At 40.6% G+C, this 18659-nt stretch overlaps 1 protein-coding gene across 9 annotated transcripts in view; it reads left to right on the top strand.

Moving 5' to 3' along the window:
- CHCHD6 (coiled-coil-helix-coiled-coil-helix domain containing 6) overlaps positions 1-18659 on the top strand; it is a 110552-nt gene that overhangs the window by 62370 nt on the left and 29523 nt on the right. For all 9 annotated transcript variants that reach the window (XR_014958144.1, XR_014958145.1, XM_085590507.1 and 6 more), the window contains one exon: positions 11217-11352. Coding sequence is in view for 7 of the 9 variants with exons in the window: in XM_085590507.1 (XP_085446633.1) it covers positions 11217-11352 (136 nt within the window). In the remaining 2 variants the exon portion in view is untranslated. The remainder of the gene's footprint in view (positions 1-11216; positions 11353-18659) is intronic.

Genomic DNA, 18659 nt, shown 5'->3' with positions numbered 1-18659 from the left:
CTTTAAACTTAATGGACATGAATATTTAAGGTGATTACATTAGAGAAACTAGCAAGTAGTAAGTATCCTCCTGGCTGAATGTGGAGTAGAAAACCACTCTGACCCAGTGAGAGTAGGGGAAGAACGTTCATAGATGGATTGTCTGCTGGCAACAGAGAATGTTGGTACTCATGGAAATAAAGATTTTATTGAATTACACAAGATTTTATGAGGCTGATGGCCCCTCAGAATGGCAAGATTCAATGGAACCTAGAGAAACAATATTTTTTTGTTTCTTTATGTAGATATGGAAAGCTTATAAAACAATTATATGGTGATACTTGAGTTAATCTTGAAGTCTGCTATGAGGCCTTGAGTATTTCAACAGAGGACTGTGCCCAAGAGACAAGGTCTGAAAGAGTTATTATATGGACAGTTGTGAAGCCAAAGGAGAAGGGTAAAGACATCATAGTTTTCAAATAAAATTGCTCTGGGATTTCTCCTATCATTGGATTAGATAAATGATTAATTTAGTGTTGAAATTAAGAGCCTCTCCAATAGAAATTTACGAGTACTCAGGAGTAAGAGATTGCCTATTGCTGAAAGCTCATCCAGAGCCTTACTTCAACATAGACCTTTTATGCCCTGCAATGATGATATCTTCACCAAAATTATTTAACTTCGTCCCAGTCCTGTTCTTCCCTTCATGCTTGGTTTGTGCTAGTTGTTCCTTCTTCTGTCTGCACTGAATCTGTTTCATAATCTTCAAATAAAGCGATGGGTTATTAGTCAAAGCTTTTCTGTTTCTCACTTTTATAAAGTTTCTTTTAGTATGAAATTAAAATAGATTATAATGCATGAGTTTCCTAAGTTTATTTCAGAAGAGGGTAAAAGTATATGGGTGAATTTTGACTGTGTCATTTTACCTGTTGTGCATTTTACTAAAAGAAAAAGTTTCTGATCGTTTTCAATTCTGCTTCACATGGTTTTTCACTCATTACCTTAGCATGTAAACATTTTCCTTATGAATTCTGGAAGGTCTGTTGTTAACTACTTTTACCAGTGCATTGATTTCCTAGCAACATACATTCCCCTACTGCTTTAGGAATATGGTATGTGGAAACAGAAGTTGAATATGTGCACTGGATTTGCATAAATTTTCCAATTGGGCCAGATTATTCTTTTTTTGAAACAAATTTTAAATCTTGAAAATTTATTAGATTGTGTGCTTTATCCAAGCTGTTGAATGTTCTTTCTGAAGTTCAGTTCTTGAGAACTACTAAGATGCTGCTTCTAAATAAGATTTTTGTTTTGCCCAGTTAGTAAAATGAGTAACATTCAATCTAATGTTCACAGTATTGTTTCCTCTCATGCATGATGAGAGATGAGTCCAGTGAACTGAGATTGCAGTTCTGTTAGTGCAGAAAAACTGGGGTCTCTTCAAAATTGCAAGAGCGTTTCTTCACCGCTACCTTGGTAGAACTTGGGCATTTATAAAATAAGATCTTGAGCAAGGACTCGAATAGCAAAGGAAGAGGTGCCAAAAACTCCATGTAGTCTGTTAGGGATGTTTCTGTTGCTATCGATTTCTACATGAAAAGCACTTGTTTTTTGTAGTAATGTTGCCTTTATAAAGCCCTTAGATCAGGGTTTGTTGGCAGGCCAAATCCAGATTGTTTCCAAAAGCATGGATATTTGTGCAGCTGTTAAAATAAACCTCAGTCATACTTTGTGCATCAGAGGACATGAAATATTTCAGTTCACAGCTCTTTATTGTGGAGAATACAGTGAAAATAAAAGCAGATCTCTGCCCTCACATTGGGAATTCCATATTCCAACGTGTACCATAGTGAAAGCAATGTTTCTCCAGGTTTCATAGTATCTTATTATGTATTTACAAATAATGGCAGATCCACACCAAAATCCAGAACTTTTAATGCCTTTTGACCTTCCCCTTGAGTTGGGAAAGGTGTCACGAATATTAATTAATGACCCAGCTTAGCCTATTCCTGCTGTGTTTTTCTGCCTCTGTCTTCAGTGTGTGTGTGGTGTAGTGTGCTGGTGGTAATAGCATGGGGCTGATCTGTAAAGGACTGAGGTTAAAGTTGTCTGGGGAAGCTTTCCATAAAGAGTGGTGAATTAAAGATGTCAGGAGCAATAATGCCTGAGAAACCACTTGTTACCAGTGAATTAATGACTTGTTTGCTAATTAGCAGCCTGAGGCAAAGTTGAGGTAACACTCTAACAATCTGGTCATTAATTCAGTTGCAACTGATTTCAAGGGCAATGTTGCTATTTTGAACAGTAATTGTATTCCTGATTCTGGATTATACACTCTGTGTCCTTGCTGTTGAGTCAGTCTCCTCCTATTGAAGTCTTGGAGGGATGGTAGAAGACACCAAAGTCAAGTACCAGCGGGGGAAATTTCAGGAAATAGTTTGTTATTTAGGTCAGAGCTTCTATATTTTTGTCTTTTGAGAAAATAAGGATTGTGCAGGACTGCTGTGGACACTTTGCCGTCATGGTGATGCATCTGCACAGAGGAAGTTGATGTTTAGTGCTGAGCTGATAAGATTGAAGTCCTTTTCTCCCTTATAGAAGAGAAAAACCGTCTCTGCCATCAAATTTGGCTTCAATAACTTATTTTGTTATTTATTTGTGTGATTTAGATCATTCATGAAGTTGCTGTGATAAAATGGGTTTCTAGGCTATGGGATAGTCAGCCTATTGTGAGAGAACCCTGCTGGGTTTGGTTCTTTCTATACTTGCATTTTTCTTATTAGTCCTGGCAGTGTCTCTTGTTTACATGTCTGGGACATATACATACCATACCAACTATAATTCAAACTAATTTGATCAAAAAAACTGGCATTTGGAAGGCAAGAGCACTTGTTCAGGGATGATTATTGTTTCCTTGGACAGAGCTGGTCATTGTTGTGGTGACTGCAAGGACCACCAGCAGCACACTGGAGCAGCATCAGGAGGCACAGCCTCACTTCACCTGAGATGCTTCATGTGCTGTTCTCCAATCTTAGAACCATGTTATCTAAATTGTTTTCAAGAAGGTTTTTTTCTAGTTTCTGAGGACAGATTGAAACTCAGAGTTCTTGAGTTTACAATATTTACTTGAAAACAAAATCAACCAAACAAACCCTCCCAACTTCCCCCCAAAAACAGACTTGTAAGACTCTTTGTGTGTGCTTGCTTTGAAAGCACCATTATTGATGCTGTCTGAGGGGTGGGGATCCCCTTAATGAGGATCTTTGCTGAGTCAGTGTTGAGAATTGCACAGCTTGGTAAAAGTGGGCACTGTGGTTTTGAAGTTTAGAGAATGTGGGCACAAGCAAGGGGATTTTTTTAATAAGGTGAATGTTTAGCTTCAAATCCCACCTGAATGTTAACACCGGCAGCTTCAATCTCCTCTCTAAATTTATTTTGGCATCTTTAGCAGGACATGCCACTCTGTCAGTGCAGAATATACTAATGGACTCATATTTTTGTCCATCCCTTTGTGTAGCATGAAGTAAACTATAGGAACCTAGTGCAGTACTCAGTGGCATTTGGGAAAAGTAACTGGTGTTCAAATGGGTACTCAGGGTTTTCTTTTAAAAAAAGAACATTTCATTTACAGTGTGACATTATTATAAGATCATCTCACATAGAAGACATTTACTGAACCTGCTGCCCCTCATGTCTTGTGGTTATATGAAATCAACATATCACATCTTCCGTTACCTTCTTTAGAAAACTTTTGGGGAAGGTATTTAATAGACCAACAGTTCCCCAACTAATTCCCAGACATTATAGCACTGTCACAACCCAGATATTCTTGTAGATATTCTTGTGCTGTGTATCTTCTACAGACTGTATGCCTTCCCTTCCTGACCTGAGATCTTAACCAGTTTTTAGATGATTTTTTATCTGAAGAAAGAAAATCCCTATTCGGGTCACTTGTTGGGCTGTGTGTTGTTTTCAGATTCAGTTATTGCTTGCTATATTGCTTTTCTGCCTTGTGGGAGCTGAGCCAGCTTCCTTTCTGATTCAGAGAACTCCTTCCAGCAACAAGATTCTGACTCATTCCTGCTTGGCTTCCAGAGACTGTTTTGCTGCTAACTTTAGGCTCTTCATCTTTGCTAGTCAACTTTTAGTAGCTTGGCATCTTTGGGAAAAAGTGGTGCATGGCTTTGTGGGCAGGAGATCCAGTTCTGTTAACTTCTGTGTCTCTTGGCAAGTGAAGGAAGAGGCAGTAGTTTTCCTTTCATCTTCCAAACTGGCAGTTTCTCATAGCTCAGTATTCTACCATCATAATCAGTAAAGAATTTACATCCAAATGTCCATTGGAATTATCCACTTGTGTGGAAAAGTCTCTCATTATTCTAAACCACTTGCCATCTGCCATGCATAATGCTAATAGGGGTGATTAGTTATTGCATTTGCAGGTTCAGTAGGATGAGGATAATATTATTTTATGTTTTAGTTCAGTTTTTTGCTTATTGCTACCCTTTTGCTCCCCCAGAGACCTACAGCCCACCACCACAACCCAGTGCCCACAGCTTATGGGGTCTAGGGAAGCCAGATAAATTTGGTTGAAACTGCACTTGGCATACCACAGTGAAGTATAAGTGAAGGTATTTCAGGATGACCCATTGATCAAATGAGAAATGACCACTTGTGTGTGAGGATAAACCATGTTGGAGCACATGGGAGTTTGTGCACACTGGAGTAAGTCAGATGGAGAGCTGGAACGAGCATTGCATGGGTCACACAATCTCTTTGCATCAATTTCATTATGGAAATCAAGTTGTTGTTGTTGATTTCCGAAGTTAGAGGTTGATACAGAAAACTGCTAGATTTTAGTCACTTTCTACCTCAATCTGTATGTTCTAGAGTTTGGTTTTTTTTTGTTTTTATTGTTTTGTTTGGTGAATGAAATGTGGTTGGGGCAGGCTGTTTCTACTGAATGCAATACAGTGTCACAGCAAGTGGCTGACACTTGAGACTTGGACTTCTGTGGTAACTTTTGTTCTCCATGATAGAATCTAATTGCTTACACAGAAGATGATTTCAGAACAGCTTCTGCATATCTGTGATTGGAAGGAAAGGAGGTATCTGTCCTGGGAAGAACAAGGGTGCAGTGAGTGCATGAACTCCAGCGGAGAATTGGGTGGCAGTTTCAAACAAGCTGTCAAAACAGGAACTGAGATTGGGAAGTACTTGAGTGACAAATTTTGTAGGATCACAGAGTCACCTAGAAACTCACAGGACTTTAAAATATTCATTCATTTGGCACTTCATGAACAATGTATGGAAAAACAGAGTTGGGTGACCTGTTATTAAAATGCAGCTGTCAAGGGGAGAAAGAGAGAGGGGAAATACTGCAGGTGTGCAGGAGTGTGCTGCTGAAAGAGTGACAAGACATGTAAGAAGGATTTAGACAGGAATACAGCAGTTTCAGCTGAAATTTAGGGGTAGCACCCCTATTCTTCTGAAAATTGTCATGAGGTTTCACCTTTTCTTTTAGTCTGTCCCCTCTTGCTCTAAACTGGTGTGTTACTTCTGCAAGATTTCTGTTCCACCTGGATCAGTGGCAAAGCCTGATGAGCAGTGCTTTGAATACTTGAGGCTGATCAGAAATACTTCCATCCTGATCATATTAGTTTAGCCTCATGAGACATGCAGTTTGTTTACACTGTGCTAGGTTATGTAGCTTAAACATTACTGATTTTTTACTAGACATTTGGATAATCTATTAAGCTTCTTCCATCTCTTATTTCCCTTGCCACTCAGCTGTAGCACAGCTCTTACCTCTTCCATTCAAACCATGTTATCAAGCTGATGTGCAGGATCAGGGAACCCCATAGCTTGTAGTGAGGGCACAGTGCTTTGTGATAGTGGAGCATCCTATGCTGAAAGTTAGCTTGCCTGGGTGTTTGTTCTGTGCTGATGAGTTTGTTATATGTGAATGAAATGCTTCAATTGTGTTTAATTTTCTGCTGTAAATGTCAAGGAAGCAATAATGAGAGAGAATGAAACCTTTCTGTGTGCTGTGTATTGCATCTGTCTGAAGTAATTTTTTTCTGACATGTTAGAGAAGCCATCAGAGCCAACTGCTACCCAAGGGAGGATGCAGTTTTACAGGTCAGTTAACCACCTATTGGGTTTTATGTATGTACAGTGCAGCCTGGCAGCACACCACATTTATGTGACCAAAGCATCACTGAGCTTATTCTGAAACGTGTGTAATGGACCCTGGATATATAAACATACTAAGCAGCTATACAACGTGTCCGATTCCTTCCCAACATGCAGAAACTGCTGCTGTGTGCCCAAGGATTTACTGGCAGTGCTGCCCATGCATCTCATTGCTGGTGTCTGGGGCTGTCTCTGCTGTAGTGGCTGTGGTGACTGATGTGGTTTGCTCAAGTTACTTCAGACACTGGTCTTAGTCAAATAATGCAGCAGAAAGCAGCTGATGCAGTCACTGGATTCTGTAGCTCGCATGAAATTCCAGCTTGCTGGCCCATTTAGGTTACTGCTTGCAGCTGTGTGCTGGAGCCAGCTTTTAAGTTGGCTTATATGAGGGATCCTACATATCTTTGTTTATCAGTTTCTGAGCAGAGGTATCAAAGTGTCTGGTTTAGAAACCATCAACCTGTGTCTTAAGTTTTTCTGTTCAGCTTGAATGGTTTCCCAGAGTAAAATGTAAAAAGAAGATCTTGCTCTTAACTCCATCTGGAATTGCTGTTCTTCCCAGTAAAGCCGAGTGATGGTGTATTACTCACTGTGGAGTTACTGATTTTGCACTAGGCTAAAGAGCTGCCAGTTCCTAAAACACTGAAATTGTATCTCTGCTTGGGTACTCAGATCTTCAGCTGGGTGGAAGGATCAGCAAATGCATAGACCTCTTCCAGCTTTCCCTTGCTTTCCAATACTGAGTCTATAATTCTTTCAAAAAGGGTACCTGTCAGCAGCACCTAAGTAGTAGCCATAATGCTGTGTTTGAAACCTTCTGCCTCTGGGTCTGTATCCTGATGATATGGCCTTAATTGCTTTTTGCAGTGAGTTTGGGTGTTTGTCTTTGGAAACTGTTGCTTCTTGATTAATTGATGGCCATTGAGACTGGCACTTCTGTTTCTAGTGCAGTGCTTATGATAGAAATTCTCCAAGTACCTTGCTTTAACCTCCCAGACACTTTGTACTTCTTCATGGGGTTTATATCCATGTGGGAATGAATTTGCCAAGACAAATGAATTCAGTTATTGACTGAAGCAGCTGTTACCTGCTGCTATTGAACAGTTAGGAGAGGGTTAAGAAGAAAACCTCTTCTGAGCCACTAGATTGGCCCTGACTAAGATGAATGTCTAATTCACTCCCAGCGTCCTTACTGCTGCCAGTAATAAAAAGCTTGCTTCACATATTCACCCCACTGCAGACGTTTCTCTTAAATTAAATATCAAGAGGACATATAATAGCACGATTCCACGCCAAGCCAATATTATCAGATTGATGTCAGCAGTGATAATAGAAGAAGGATAAGTTGATGAGATTTCATTTATTAAATAAAGTAAGGGGAATATGCAGTGATAGAAAGGATTTGGTAACTCTCAGTGTCAAAATGCAGCAAGATTGTGCTCATTTTGTCTTACCTCAAGGGATAGTAGAGAGAAGGATGCCCTTTGTTTCATTTTAAGAAAACCTCTCCCTTCTTTTGTAGACAAAGGCCTGATTTAAATCTTTCCATGGGAGGGGGAGAGGAAGTTCTGAAATCATGGATTTCATGTGTATGCAGCCTTCCTGCCCCTTGCACAGTGAAAAGGCAAAGGTTTCTTTCCTCTCTGTGATGGGGAGGCACTGCTAATGAATTTTATTTCTAAATCCATCTTTTACTTTTTCCAACTTGTCATCCTTTCTTCTTTCCTCCTCCTTTAAACATATGAGTGTATTTTATTGATTTAATCTTTCATATTCTGTATGTCCTGCATGTATTTATTTCAAAAGTATTGTCAGAGCTTGTCTTCCATACTTCCATCTGCAGATACTGTGCTGTAACTTCCCAGCCCAGCCTTTCTCTCCTGCCTTTTTCCTAGCTGCTGTAAATGAGCCTCTTACACCTGTTTTGATAATAGTTGTGGCAGTTGCAGCATATTTTATTTTAGACAGAGGCCAACTGTCTACCTCATTTGGTGGTGACATATGCTTAAAACTTTGACCCACTTTAGGAGAAAGGTCAAAGCATGCAAGGCTTCTGCTAGTTGTATATACAATCCTCATCACGTTTCCACCATTTTCCTTCTCTCTCATGAGAAATCATAGTAAAAACACTCAATGACACATCAGGAGCAGTGTGATTGGGTGTCCAGAAGATGAATTTTTCTAAAGATTAGTTAGTGCCAACAGCCTTGAGCTAGGGTGAAAGGAGATAGTTGATGAAAGTCCAGCTCCTTTGGAACTCAACCCATAATGTCATTGCATTCTACAGATGTGTTTGTAGTCAGATGGTGCTGGTTTAATTCCTTTTTGTCTCAGGTATGTACGAGGGAAGTCAGACACCTGTAAGGTGCAGCTGCTGTATGTGTATAGGGCTGCAGTTCCCCCAGTGTGGAAATGTTGTAACCTGAAGCTGAGTGTTAATGTGAGAGGAGAGTGCCACCCTTGATTCAGACTGGGCAGGCATTGTGGTTGCTGTGCAGGGAGGAAAGCATCTCAGGCAGCTGTTCACCAGAGCATTCAGGTGCCTCTTTCCAGTCCAGATGGGCACCAGAACTAATCTGCTGATTGTGGATAATTTATCTACTCCCAGATTCCACAGTAACTTGTATTGATAATCACCTAAACCAACTTTGCAATTTGCTGATTAGCATCTCTAAATCTGTTTTGGGAAGCTGGTACAATTGATGCATAACCACAGCTTGAGGTTTTATTTTGAAGAAATATAGGAGAAAAATCTTGTTATGATTTTGGGTACACAATACTAAATAAATCCTCCCTGTGTTGTGGGAAGTGATGTGTAGGAATGCTGGTTTAAATACTTCCTGGGCAATGCATACTGGTCTCTGCTGATTGATCCCCTGCTTCTGGTAGGCTTTAGGCAACAATACTCTTTTTGTGGCTTCTTGCTCACCACTGTGTGGCTTTTAAGTAGCCCTGTGGGTTGAGCACAAGGGGTCTGTAAAGGAAGAGGGCCACAGACTTTGCAGCACTGTCTGAGCCCAGAGACCAGTCCTAACTTCATAATTATTCTAGGCAGTGAAGACTGATACCATAGGAAGGACAGTGATCTAAAGCAAAATAATTCCTGTAGCTCTCTCTGCTGACAATGACAACCTCTAAATATTTCTAGGATGTTGTTCAGTTCAGATGAATGCAAACTGGTTTGTGGTATGCTGTACCTTTTAGCTCTTCCAGGTTTCTATACGAAAAATACAAAATGCCCTTCAGTTTAACATCACTGAGTTTAAAAAAAAACTAATTTTAAAAGTCTTAACTTTTTCAATGAATTGAGGGATTTGGTGGTATTTCCTGACCTGGTATTGTTTGGTATCATTTCCACAGTCTCACTGATTTGATTAGAGTGATATTAAAGTTAGTGACAAAGCAAAATGCCAACATTATGAGTTTCTGAAGCTCTCTCTGGGTTCTTTTCTATCCCAAAATTTGAAGATTTTTTTTTTTCTGGAATATGGATTTTTGAGGCTTTAAAAGGTGATTTGCTATATAACATAGAAATTAAAAATGAACACTAACCCTTAGGGACTGAGCATGGAATAAGTTTCTTCTAAAAGCTGTGAGATTAATGAAGAGGTAGAAAAAGAAGTCTGTATAGTATCTTTGTTGGCTTCTGATCAAATCTCAGTGTTTTAGTGTGGCTGTCATACTGGTAAATTCCTACTCTGTCCATGGATGTTGGCAGTAGGACTGAGGACTGAATATCAATTAGAGTATATCTCAACCAAATTATTGTGAGAGTGCACCCAGGTTGCTGATATGGAAAAGACAAAATTGTTCTTCTTTTGGTCCTTCCACTTCTTTCCTGAGCACCTTACACAGATGTGCATGATTTGGAAACTCATATCTGAGCTCTCCAAAAGTGTTTAGATCTTGGTTTAAGATTTCCTGTTTCTTAGAAATCTGTTTCACCTGAGAGACTGTGACATGCCCAGGGACAGGTCATGTTTCCCCTCTCTCTGCCTTGCCATGAAGCCCTTTTGCTGAATGAGTGCCTGTTGTTACTGTGGAGATGAAAACATCATAGCATGGCATTAATATCTGCCTGCAGCATCAAGTGCTTTGGAAAGAAGAGGTGTGTTTGATATTTGGGTACAGATCTCTAAGCATATTGGAGCAGGAAATACGAGGAATTAAATGGATTTATGGTTTAGGAGACGACATCTGAGGATTGCTACACCTAAGCATATGTTCTCTTACTCTCTGGTAAAACATACCATGGCCATGGTGCTGTGAATGCCTGCAATTTGTGTCTGCCTGTCTGTGCAGCTGATGTCACTGTCATTACTGTGTTTGTGCCATTGTTGCTGGGATTGTTTTACAACGACCTTCCCCTTTATTGGTACTGTTGCTGATGATGTGCCATATGTACACATGCACATTAGAGTAAAGGAACATCATCCTTAATTGTTCCTGGGTAGCTGTCAATGCCATTTACTGAGTATGAATACTAATTTCTGCAGAAATACAAAGAAGCAGATATCTGGTCTTGCTGGTTTTTTTTTTCTAGTCACTAGGAGAATTGCAGTGCTTCCAACCATGCCGGATTTCTTGGAGTCTTTAAATAGATGAGAATTCAATAGATCGAGGTGGCTTATTCAACAAGTCTGTTCAGTTCCTTGTCAGACTGTTACAGATCTAGTAGAATCCAGGCCCAGCCAGGATTCTTGAGTTCTGCCAAAGATTTCCAGTGTGAGTTGAGAAAATCATTGAAACTCTTGGACTTTGGGATTTTTTTTCCTCCTGACTGCGAAGGGATGATGTTTTAATAAGGGTGAAACAGCCTTCTACTCCAGCTAAGAAAGATTGTGTTCCTTCTTTTGCTAAGTACCCTGGATTTTCAATTGAAAGACACTGTTGGTCATTTGACCCAATTTTGTGATTGCTGCTGCCACCAGTTTCTCTATTAGGACTACATGACTCTGGCATAAAATTAGTATGTGTGTTGATGGAAAAGTGGTAGTAAGTGGTTGAGAACTCCTCACATCATTCTGTGCTTGTTTTCCCTGCAGGAGGAGGAATGCTGATCCTATCTGTGCAAACTTGCAGTCTGAAATTCTGAAGTGCTACCAAGAAAACAAACGTGAAGTGCTCAAATGCTCAGAGCTGGCAAAGGAATATCAGCGCTGTGTTAGTGCAGCTCGGAAGGTAACAAAAGCTTCTCTGTTGTACTGGCTGGCTTTGCTGTCTTGTTTTGCATGTTGCTTTCTTTTGAGAAGTGTTTTTGAGAGCTGTGGTATCTGTTAGTCAAATTGCAATCTTCATAGGAGACAAATCTTCCTTGGGATCCATTTTCCCACATTCATTCCACATTTCCCAGTCACACAGTGTATCCCAACTTCATTCCTGTCAGCGAGTCCTGTTGTACCAAGCTGCCACCACAACAGTAGAACCAGTGCTCCCAGGTTTCAAAGTCAATGATTTTCCCTAGTTTTACCTTCGCGGATGTTGTATACTGCAAACAGTAAGTAAATCCACCTTGGCAATGTCTGCAACATTTTCAACAGGCTCTAAACATCTCCTGTTGTGGGACTTTGCAGTTGGATGTCTTGCTTCTTTTCATTGCTGCATGGGGAAAGATTTTATACTGGGTAAAGCTGCTGTCTGTTAAGAAAATTCCATACTCCTAAAAACTCTTCATCTTGTGTGGGAGGCCAGGAAGCCTTATGGCTCTTCCTTCTGAGATGCAGAGTCCCAGTAGATTCTGTTGATGCCTTAGGACAGTGGCTGCTCAGTACCTTGGAAGAATTTCTGGCTATTGAAACAAGTGAAGGGGAAAAGAAAATGAAGTATTTGGACATTGCAACTAGGGTATGGTCCTGGACCATGAGAGAATTCAGTTGGTCAGGTGTCCCTCAAGGGCAGATTTTTCTGGTTTGTTTTTTGGGTTTTTCTGCGAGTAGAAAATTCTCCAAAGGTGCTGAGAATACAGTAAAGTGCATGTAGGGAAAAGGATGGTAATAGAAAATTGAGACTTTACTCATGGGGTTATTAAAGCAAAAGGTGGGGGAGAGGTGGATATTTCATGGAAGCAGTCTTTCTCTGCATTAGCATTGTGAGGAGAGGCTGTATGCCTGATTTAAGTATAACGTGAAACAAGCTGCCAGCCGGCTCCCAGAAGAAGCCCGACAGAAGGAGATGGGAAAATTGTCAGGATATATTAGACCAAATGTTGTTGCTAGTCCTAGTGGAATTTTTTTCCTTCCTGTTTACAAAGAAGGTCTTTGTATGTCTGCAAATCAGCAAGGTTAAAGCTGCCAGGGAAAGGGCTTTTCTCTGATATCTCTAAAGTCCCCAGCTCCCAAAACATGTGGTTTCTTTTTCTTCCTCAGCTTTAAAGTAGAGTGGTGCCTGTGCTGCTGCTGCACAATCCGTGCCCCTGGTTGCTGTGTGCAGAGCATTGGTGCATATATTGCCAGCCTCTGTTATCCTCCTTGCCTCCTCTAAATCAGGCTTGTAGCCTTTTCAGTGGAGTATATCTTTAGCAAATGCATTTACCAATACATCTTTATTGCATGCAGTGCAGGCGGAATGTGATTACCAAAGAAGACAGATTGCATTAAACTTCAGCATATTTGCAAGCTTCGGCTCCAACCCGCCTGAGAAAGGGGCTGGGATGCTGCCAGCCCTGAGCCCCAGCCCAACATTATTAAAGAGTAAATTGGAAGCTAAATGACTGGTAACAGCAGAGGGCAGTGAAAGATCCTAATAACTTGGATCTTTTTTGGATTTGGTGGAGGTTTTGGTAGGTTTTCTTTATAAACCAGAAACTGGGGGTTGTCTGGTTGTCTTCATTCCCAGAGTCTTCAATGAACTTCAGAATATTTTTTCCCACTCTTATTATAAACTACCTGGAAGGAGAAGTGTGTAGGACATTATTTTGTTGTGGATTATTACAATGTGGCAGAAAATCTTGCTATGTTTTAAGAAGGGGCTTGAGAGACTAAGGAATAGGTAACTAACACCTTGCAGCTAGAGGTAGGCACTAGAGGCTTCTGCAAGTACAAATTCAAATACAACCTTTGTAAGGCAATGTGTCTTCTGTAGTTTCCTTTTGTCCCAGGACAGCTCAATTCCCTGACAATTTGCCTCACTGCTGTTACTGACTCTTCTGACTCCTGAGATACATGTAGCAATCACAAGCTGTTGTTTTATCATGTAGGATTAAAACTCCCTCCTCCCTTCCCCTTTTTAAGCTGTTATTTTTCTTTAAGTTTAAATTAGCATCTTATACCAAATGGCTTTGTCTCACGCATTCCTCTTTCAGGAAATTCAGGTTGGAGGAATGTGGGAAAGAAAGGCCAGAATCTCTTAATTTCTTTGGTATTTTTTACCCTTTTCATTGTTTTTAAACACAATTTGGTTTCCAGTGCAGGAGGAAACGTAATCAAAGTTGGATGTGTGACTTCATCTCACTTGCATGGTGGTGATTTGTTCACTTGCTTTTTACTAAGGATTTTATAAGGCTTGCTGAATATTCTTTAATGAAGCATCTGCTTCTCTGCAAGCTCCCTTTGATGGCTGGTAAAAATGTCTGCAGGGCATGGTATACATTAGGCTCAGAGAAAGCCAGCTCTAGATTTCTAGACTGAAAATTACAGCTTACAGTGGATGAGAATAATTCTTTGCCTCTTCCCCCTTACTGTGTTTGTTTGAGACCATTCCTTTGGACACCCATTTCCCTTTGCCTGTTGTTGTGCTCATTTCTGAGCCAGGAGCCGAGATACACCCTCAGTTATTTCTGCCCTATGAATAAATATGTTAGGTAATCATTTGATGAGTTTTAAAATTGATTTTCTATTGGTTTTGTGTACAGCTCCTCTTCCTAGGAAAGGTTACTTTATTGTGGTGCATGGTAGAGATATAGCAGTTTTGTATATTTTCTGGCTATTGGGCCATCTCTTGTAGTCAACAGAGAGAAATAGGCATGTGTAGAGTGTGCTGCATCTGATTTTAAAGAGTAATCCGAAACAGGCCAGCTGAATTGCCAGCCAGAGATGAGTATTTCCCTCTGCCTCTTGGGAGGTACATCCAGAGCATAGACTACAAAGTTGGTGCCTGTTCTGGTATGCTCATGGTTATGGGAGTAGGATCCTGTTCTGGTTGGCCACCTTTGTAACCAGGATGCTTTCAACTTGGCCTGCCTAACTTGCTCATGAGCTTTTCCTTTTATGAATGTTGAGTTTTGGGCGCGTCACCATTGACTCAGTGCAGCATCACTGCATGGAGCATTGACTCATCAGCCCCTTTAGGCACTGGGGTCCTTGCTGCATCCCATGCTTTGCTTAAGTGGAAGTTCTCTGACTTTAGAGGAAGTTACTGTGATAGCTCCTGTTTAATTTAGGAGTGTTTTATATTTTCTGGTGGTCTGTTTCCATGGCTCTGCAGAACTTGAGCTACAGCATAAAAATCACTGGCTTTAAATCTAATAAAAGCTGGGATAATGGGACAGCTGTAGGAGGGGCAGTTCCCATTGTGTCTTTCAAAATTGCCTGTAGTTTATTGACCGCGAGTTTCACCAAGAACCACTGCTGCCGTTAGATAATGAGAATTGAAAATTGCTGCTGCTGTTTCCCCATGGTTTTATCTTGTGCCAGTGAGAAGGGGGTGTGGAAGGAAAAAGAGAGTGAGCAGTGGAAATCTGCGTAATTTCTTAGTTTGGGTCCAGATGGAAGGGGAAAACAAATGATTTTGTTTTAAAAAGTCTGAGTACTATTAGTTAATTGCTTCCCTCTCCTGTGCAGATATGCACTCACATGCAAGGTTTTCAGAGTGTTTGTGACCCATTCTGCTGCCCTTGCATTCTGTTCACACCAATAGACAAATGTGAGTTGAAGGCAAATTTTAGTTGGTTACTTTGTTATGTAATTGGTGGCTATACCAGGGAATCTCCAGCCAGCTGCCACTTGGAAAATGAGGCCTCTGGTGACCATATATTAATGTGATTTGAGATTTCAAACAGAACCTGCTTCCTGCAACTGTGTGCAGAAAAATGTCTGTTATTGAAGAGCATGTATTCCTCCTTTTCAGGGGTTTCCTTACTGTCTCTAGGTGCCTGTCTTCCACAGAAGGACCAAGGTGAGATTTTTGTGCACTAGCTTCTGGCCAAACCAAGCTAGCAGGAGCTGTGTACTCAGACATGTGTTTTCCCTTGTCAATAGGAGCTGTATACATTGAGCTAGGAGCCATTCATAATCCTGCACTCTTCCTCCCTCTTCTGTGTCCAACTTCTCACAAATCTGCTATTCATAACAGAGAGGTAAACATACTTCTGTCAAGGCTTTAGGGCTTGTCTATGTAAGGAAATTACGATGCAATAAACCAGTGAGTTTCTCTGTATATGAACATTCAGGGTTTGTAATGAAAGTGCAGGGAAAATTCACACACATTTACTGTGAGTCACTCTGCTGTGTGCAAACAAGCCCTTGCTAAATACTGATTGACTGAATTCCAGTGAAGGGAGGCTTTTAACATAACCCTGAGTCGTCTATATTCTGCTTTGCCCTTGACTATAATAAAAAGGAATATGGTCAATTTATTGTGTTTACATTTCCAAGTGAAAGCCCAGTTCCCTTCTGGCACGCAAAGCAAAGCATTACACTTCTGCTGGAAGTTTGTCTCTAATCTGTGGGCTGGGACTTAGATTGCTGAGAGGATGCTGCAGGTATTTCTGCAGTTCCCATCCTGTTGGAGCAGTTTTGCTCAAGCGCTCTTGATCCTGCTGGGAGCTTTAATTTCTGCAACTTGGATCTCTCTCTGCTTGAGAGAAACAGAGTTGGGTGCCACGGGCTGCACTGCAGGTATCTGATCATGCAGGATCATCAGGCTTTTGCTAAAGTGTTGTTTCCATTCTGGTGGATTTCAGAGTACTTTATAGACAGGCTGTGTACTTATTGGGATAGAGAGGAGCAGTCAGTGTGTGTGGCTGGAGAAAGGAAGTTTGGACCAGGTATAGCAATGTCTGTATCTGTACTCTAGAAATGCCAGGCTTTCTCCTGCCCCTGGGATTCTGCAGAGGTAGGTCTCAGCTGTTGAAGCCTTATTGAGGAGATCTATTGCATGGTATGCTGCTCGAAATACAATATATCTAACTTGAAAGGTTTTAGGGTTGTTTGAGCTTTCTGGAGTTCAGGTTTGTAGTTTCAGATAAATCTGTGTGTTTCCTGTCTGGAGGATGCTGTGCCCAGCCATCCTCATCCAGGTACACAGCCGTCCTGCCTCTCTTTTGTCGGTCCTTGCTCACAGCAAGCATATCTGTGAATGGTTTGTCTTGCCTTCTCTATAAAGGAAATTCTCTCTTTTTTTAAATCTTTCTCTCTTTCAACCTGTATTTGTGCAAATGCTGTGATGATAACACTATCAGAGGAGTTTATGATTCAATAAATGGCCCCCACAAGGGAGTTGGGGGAGAGCTGCAAGCTGCAGGCAGCTGCTGTTTGTTTAGTCATAAATACAGAGGAGCAGTGGATTAACTGTACCCAGGCATACCCTGACCTGGTATTTGCAAAGGTGAAGAGGATCCATATCTTGCTTCTAATTATGAAGTTATTGTTTTGATTTTCAAGGCAGCAGTTGTAGGTTCTGGTGAATCTTGGGTCTCTACATAATGCCTCATATCCTCAAGAGTTCACTGGTGGATAAACTAAAAATATAGAGCTGCCTGAAAGGACACAAGCCACCATCTTAATATATGAGGCATGTTCCAGAGTAAATAGTGGCCTACTTAAAATGGAAATGTCTGCTGCCTGTACCTGATATTTACGAAGCTGGAGGCATAAATTCTTTATTTACTTTGTGGCTCAGCACTTCATGAAGCTCTGATGCTCCCCACAGCCTGGTGTGTTGTGAGCACTTATTAACCCACATGAACAAATTCTTCTCTCTGTCTGCTCTTTGTAGTCCCTATAAAGCCCAAACCTCCACAGGTTTATAATTTTTGAAGAAAATGAGCAGAAATAAGTTTAAGATTCACTTGGCTGTGCTTCAGGGCTCTTCTTTTAGTCCATATGCTACATCATCTTTACCTCTGAAGTTCTTGTATCCAATTGCCCTGATCTGGAAGCAGGACTTCTGACTGTATTTCTCTTCTCATAAGCAGTCTGTTTTCTAACAGTTCAACACCCAGTCCCTGTGCATTTTTTTTTTTATGATTTTCTGGTTTTTGTTTGTTTGGGGATTTTGACATTGTTACAGTGAAGCATAATTTCTTTTGAGTCTAGTTTCGTGCTTGATGATTCTGAATTCAGATCTATTTACAGGTAAAGTTAATCTAAATATGTATGTTTTACAGGTGATTTTCAAAGCAACTTCTGTAAAAGAGGGAAAGAAGTCAGTATGACTTCTACAGTTTCTAAAGTTGAATTATTTGACAATTTGTTTCTTCTAAAATGTGGTCTTGCTACAGTCTTGTTTTAAAATCTGGTTTGCCTTAAAGTGCTTAAAAATAGTCTAAAAATTTTTTTACAATAAAATATTATAAGAGTTAGCTGGTAAGGAATGAGACAGCTGACCTGATGCTCTGATGAGGTCTTTGAGTGGGTCTATCTGAAAAGTCTCATTAGACTCTGCTATCAAAATTTTACTCTTTGTATTCTCTCTCTTTCTTTTCAAAAATTATTTCTCTTTAGGTTTAAATTAGTGGGACTATATATGGATCAAGCATTTCTTTAGTTCTGTATTCTCTGTATGGTGTGCTAGGCAGCATTTTCCCGAGAGCTGTAGCCTGTATTCAGTCAGGCTTATCTAGTATGGAAAATAGTTGCTTGGGGATGACTGTTGTGATACATGTGGCTGTTTTAATGCCAGATTCTTTCACAAAAGATTTGTAGCACTGTTGGCAAGTGGGAAGTGGAAATTCTTACTCAGATTAATTCCAGGAGACTGATGACCAAGCAGTCTTAGACAGAAAGAAGTTTATTTCCAATTTTTAAACTATGTGTTTTGCTGCTGAAGTTAGATTGAAACAGATCCACAAAAATTGCTGTCGATAGCAGCAGCTGGTTAGAAGCACAAGGTCAGTGGTCAAGTGCTTTCAGACTCCCAGGAAGTTCCAGAGTAGCCCTGACTTCCATAACTTCCATACTAATGTTAGATCCATTCTCTGACAACTTGGCTATAACTTGGGAAATTTTATCAGCGATGCCAAAGCCTTCATGACAAACTGGGGAAACCAAAGATTTGTTTTGCTCTTTGTTGATCATAGTCTGCACAAGATGGTTTCCTGCTGTTTGCAGTCTCCACACACCATCCATCAGGTATTTTTGTTGCAGGTTTTGGGGCTGTATTCTTTGAGGACTAGTGGGATTTAAAGCCTTCATCACTCAGCTGAATGTGTCTGTGTGGGCACCGTGCAGGGGTTATTGTGGTGGCAGTGGTCCCATTCAAGTGGAAGAGTTGCTCCCAAGCAAGCAAGACTGCTTTGAGTAGCCCTTCTTTGCAAGTTAGTGAATGATGGA

This window comes from Lonchura striata, chromosome 12 (genome assembly GCF_050655825.1).
Source record: "Lonchura striata isolate lonStrDom1 chromosome 12, ASM5065582v1, whole genome shotgun sequence".
Classification (NCBI taxonomy): Eukaryota; Metazoa; Chordata; class Aves; order Passeriformes; family Estrildidae; genus Lonchura; species Lonchura striata.
The sequence above is the reverse complement of the archived record's forward strand: the minus strand, read 5'-3'. Positions and strand labels throughout refer to the sequence as shown.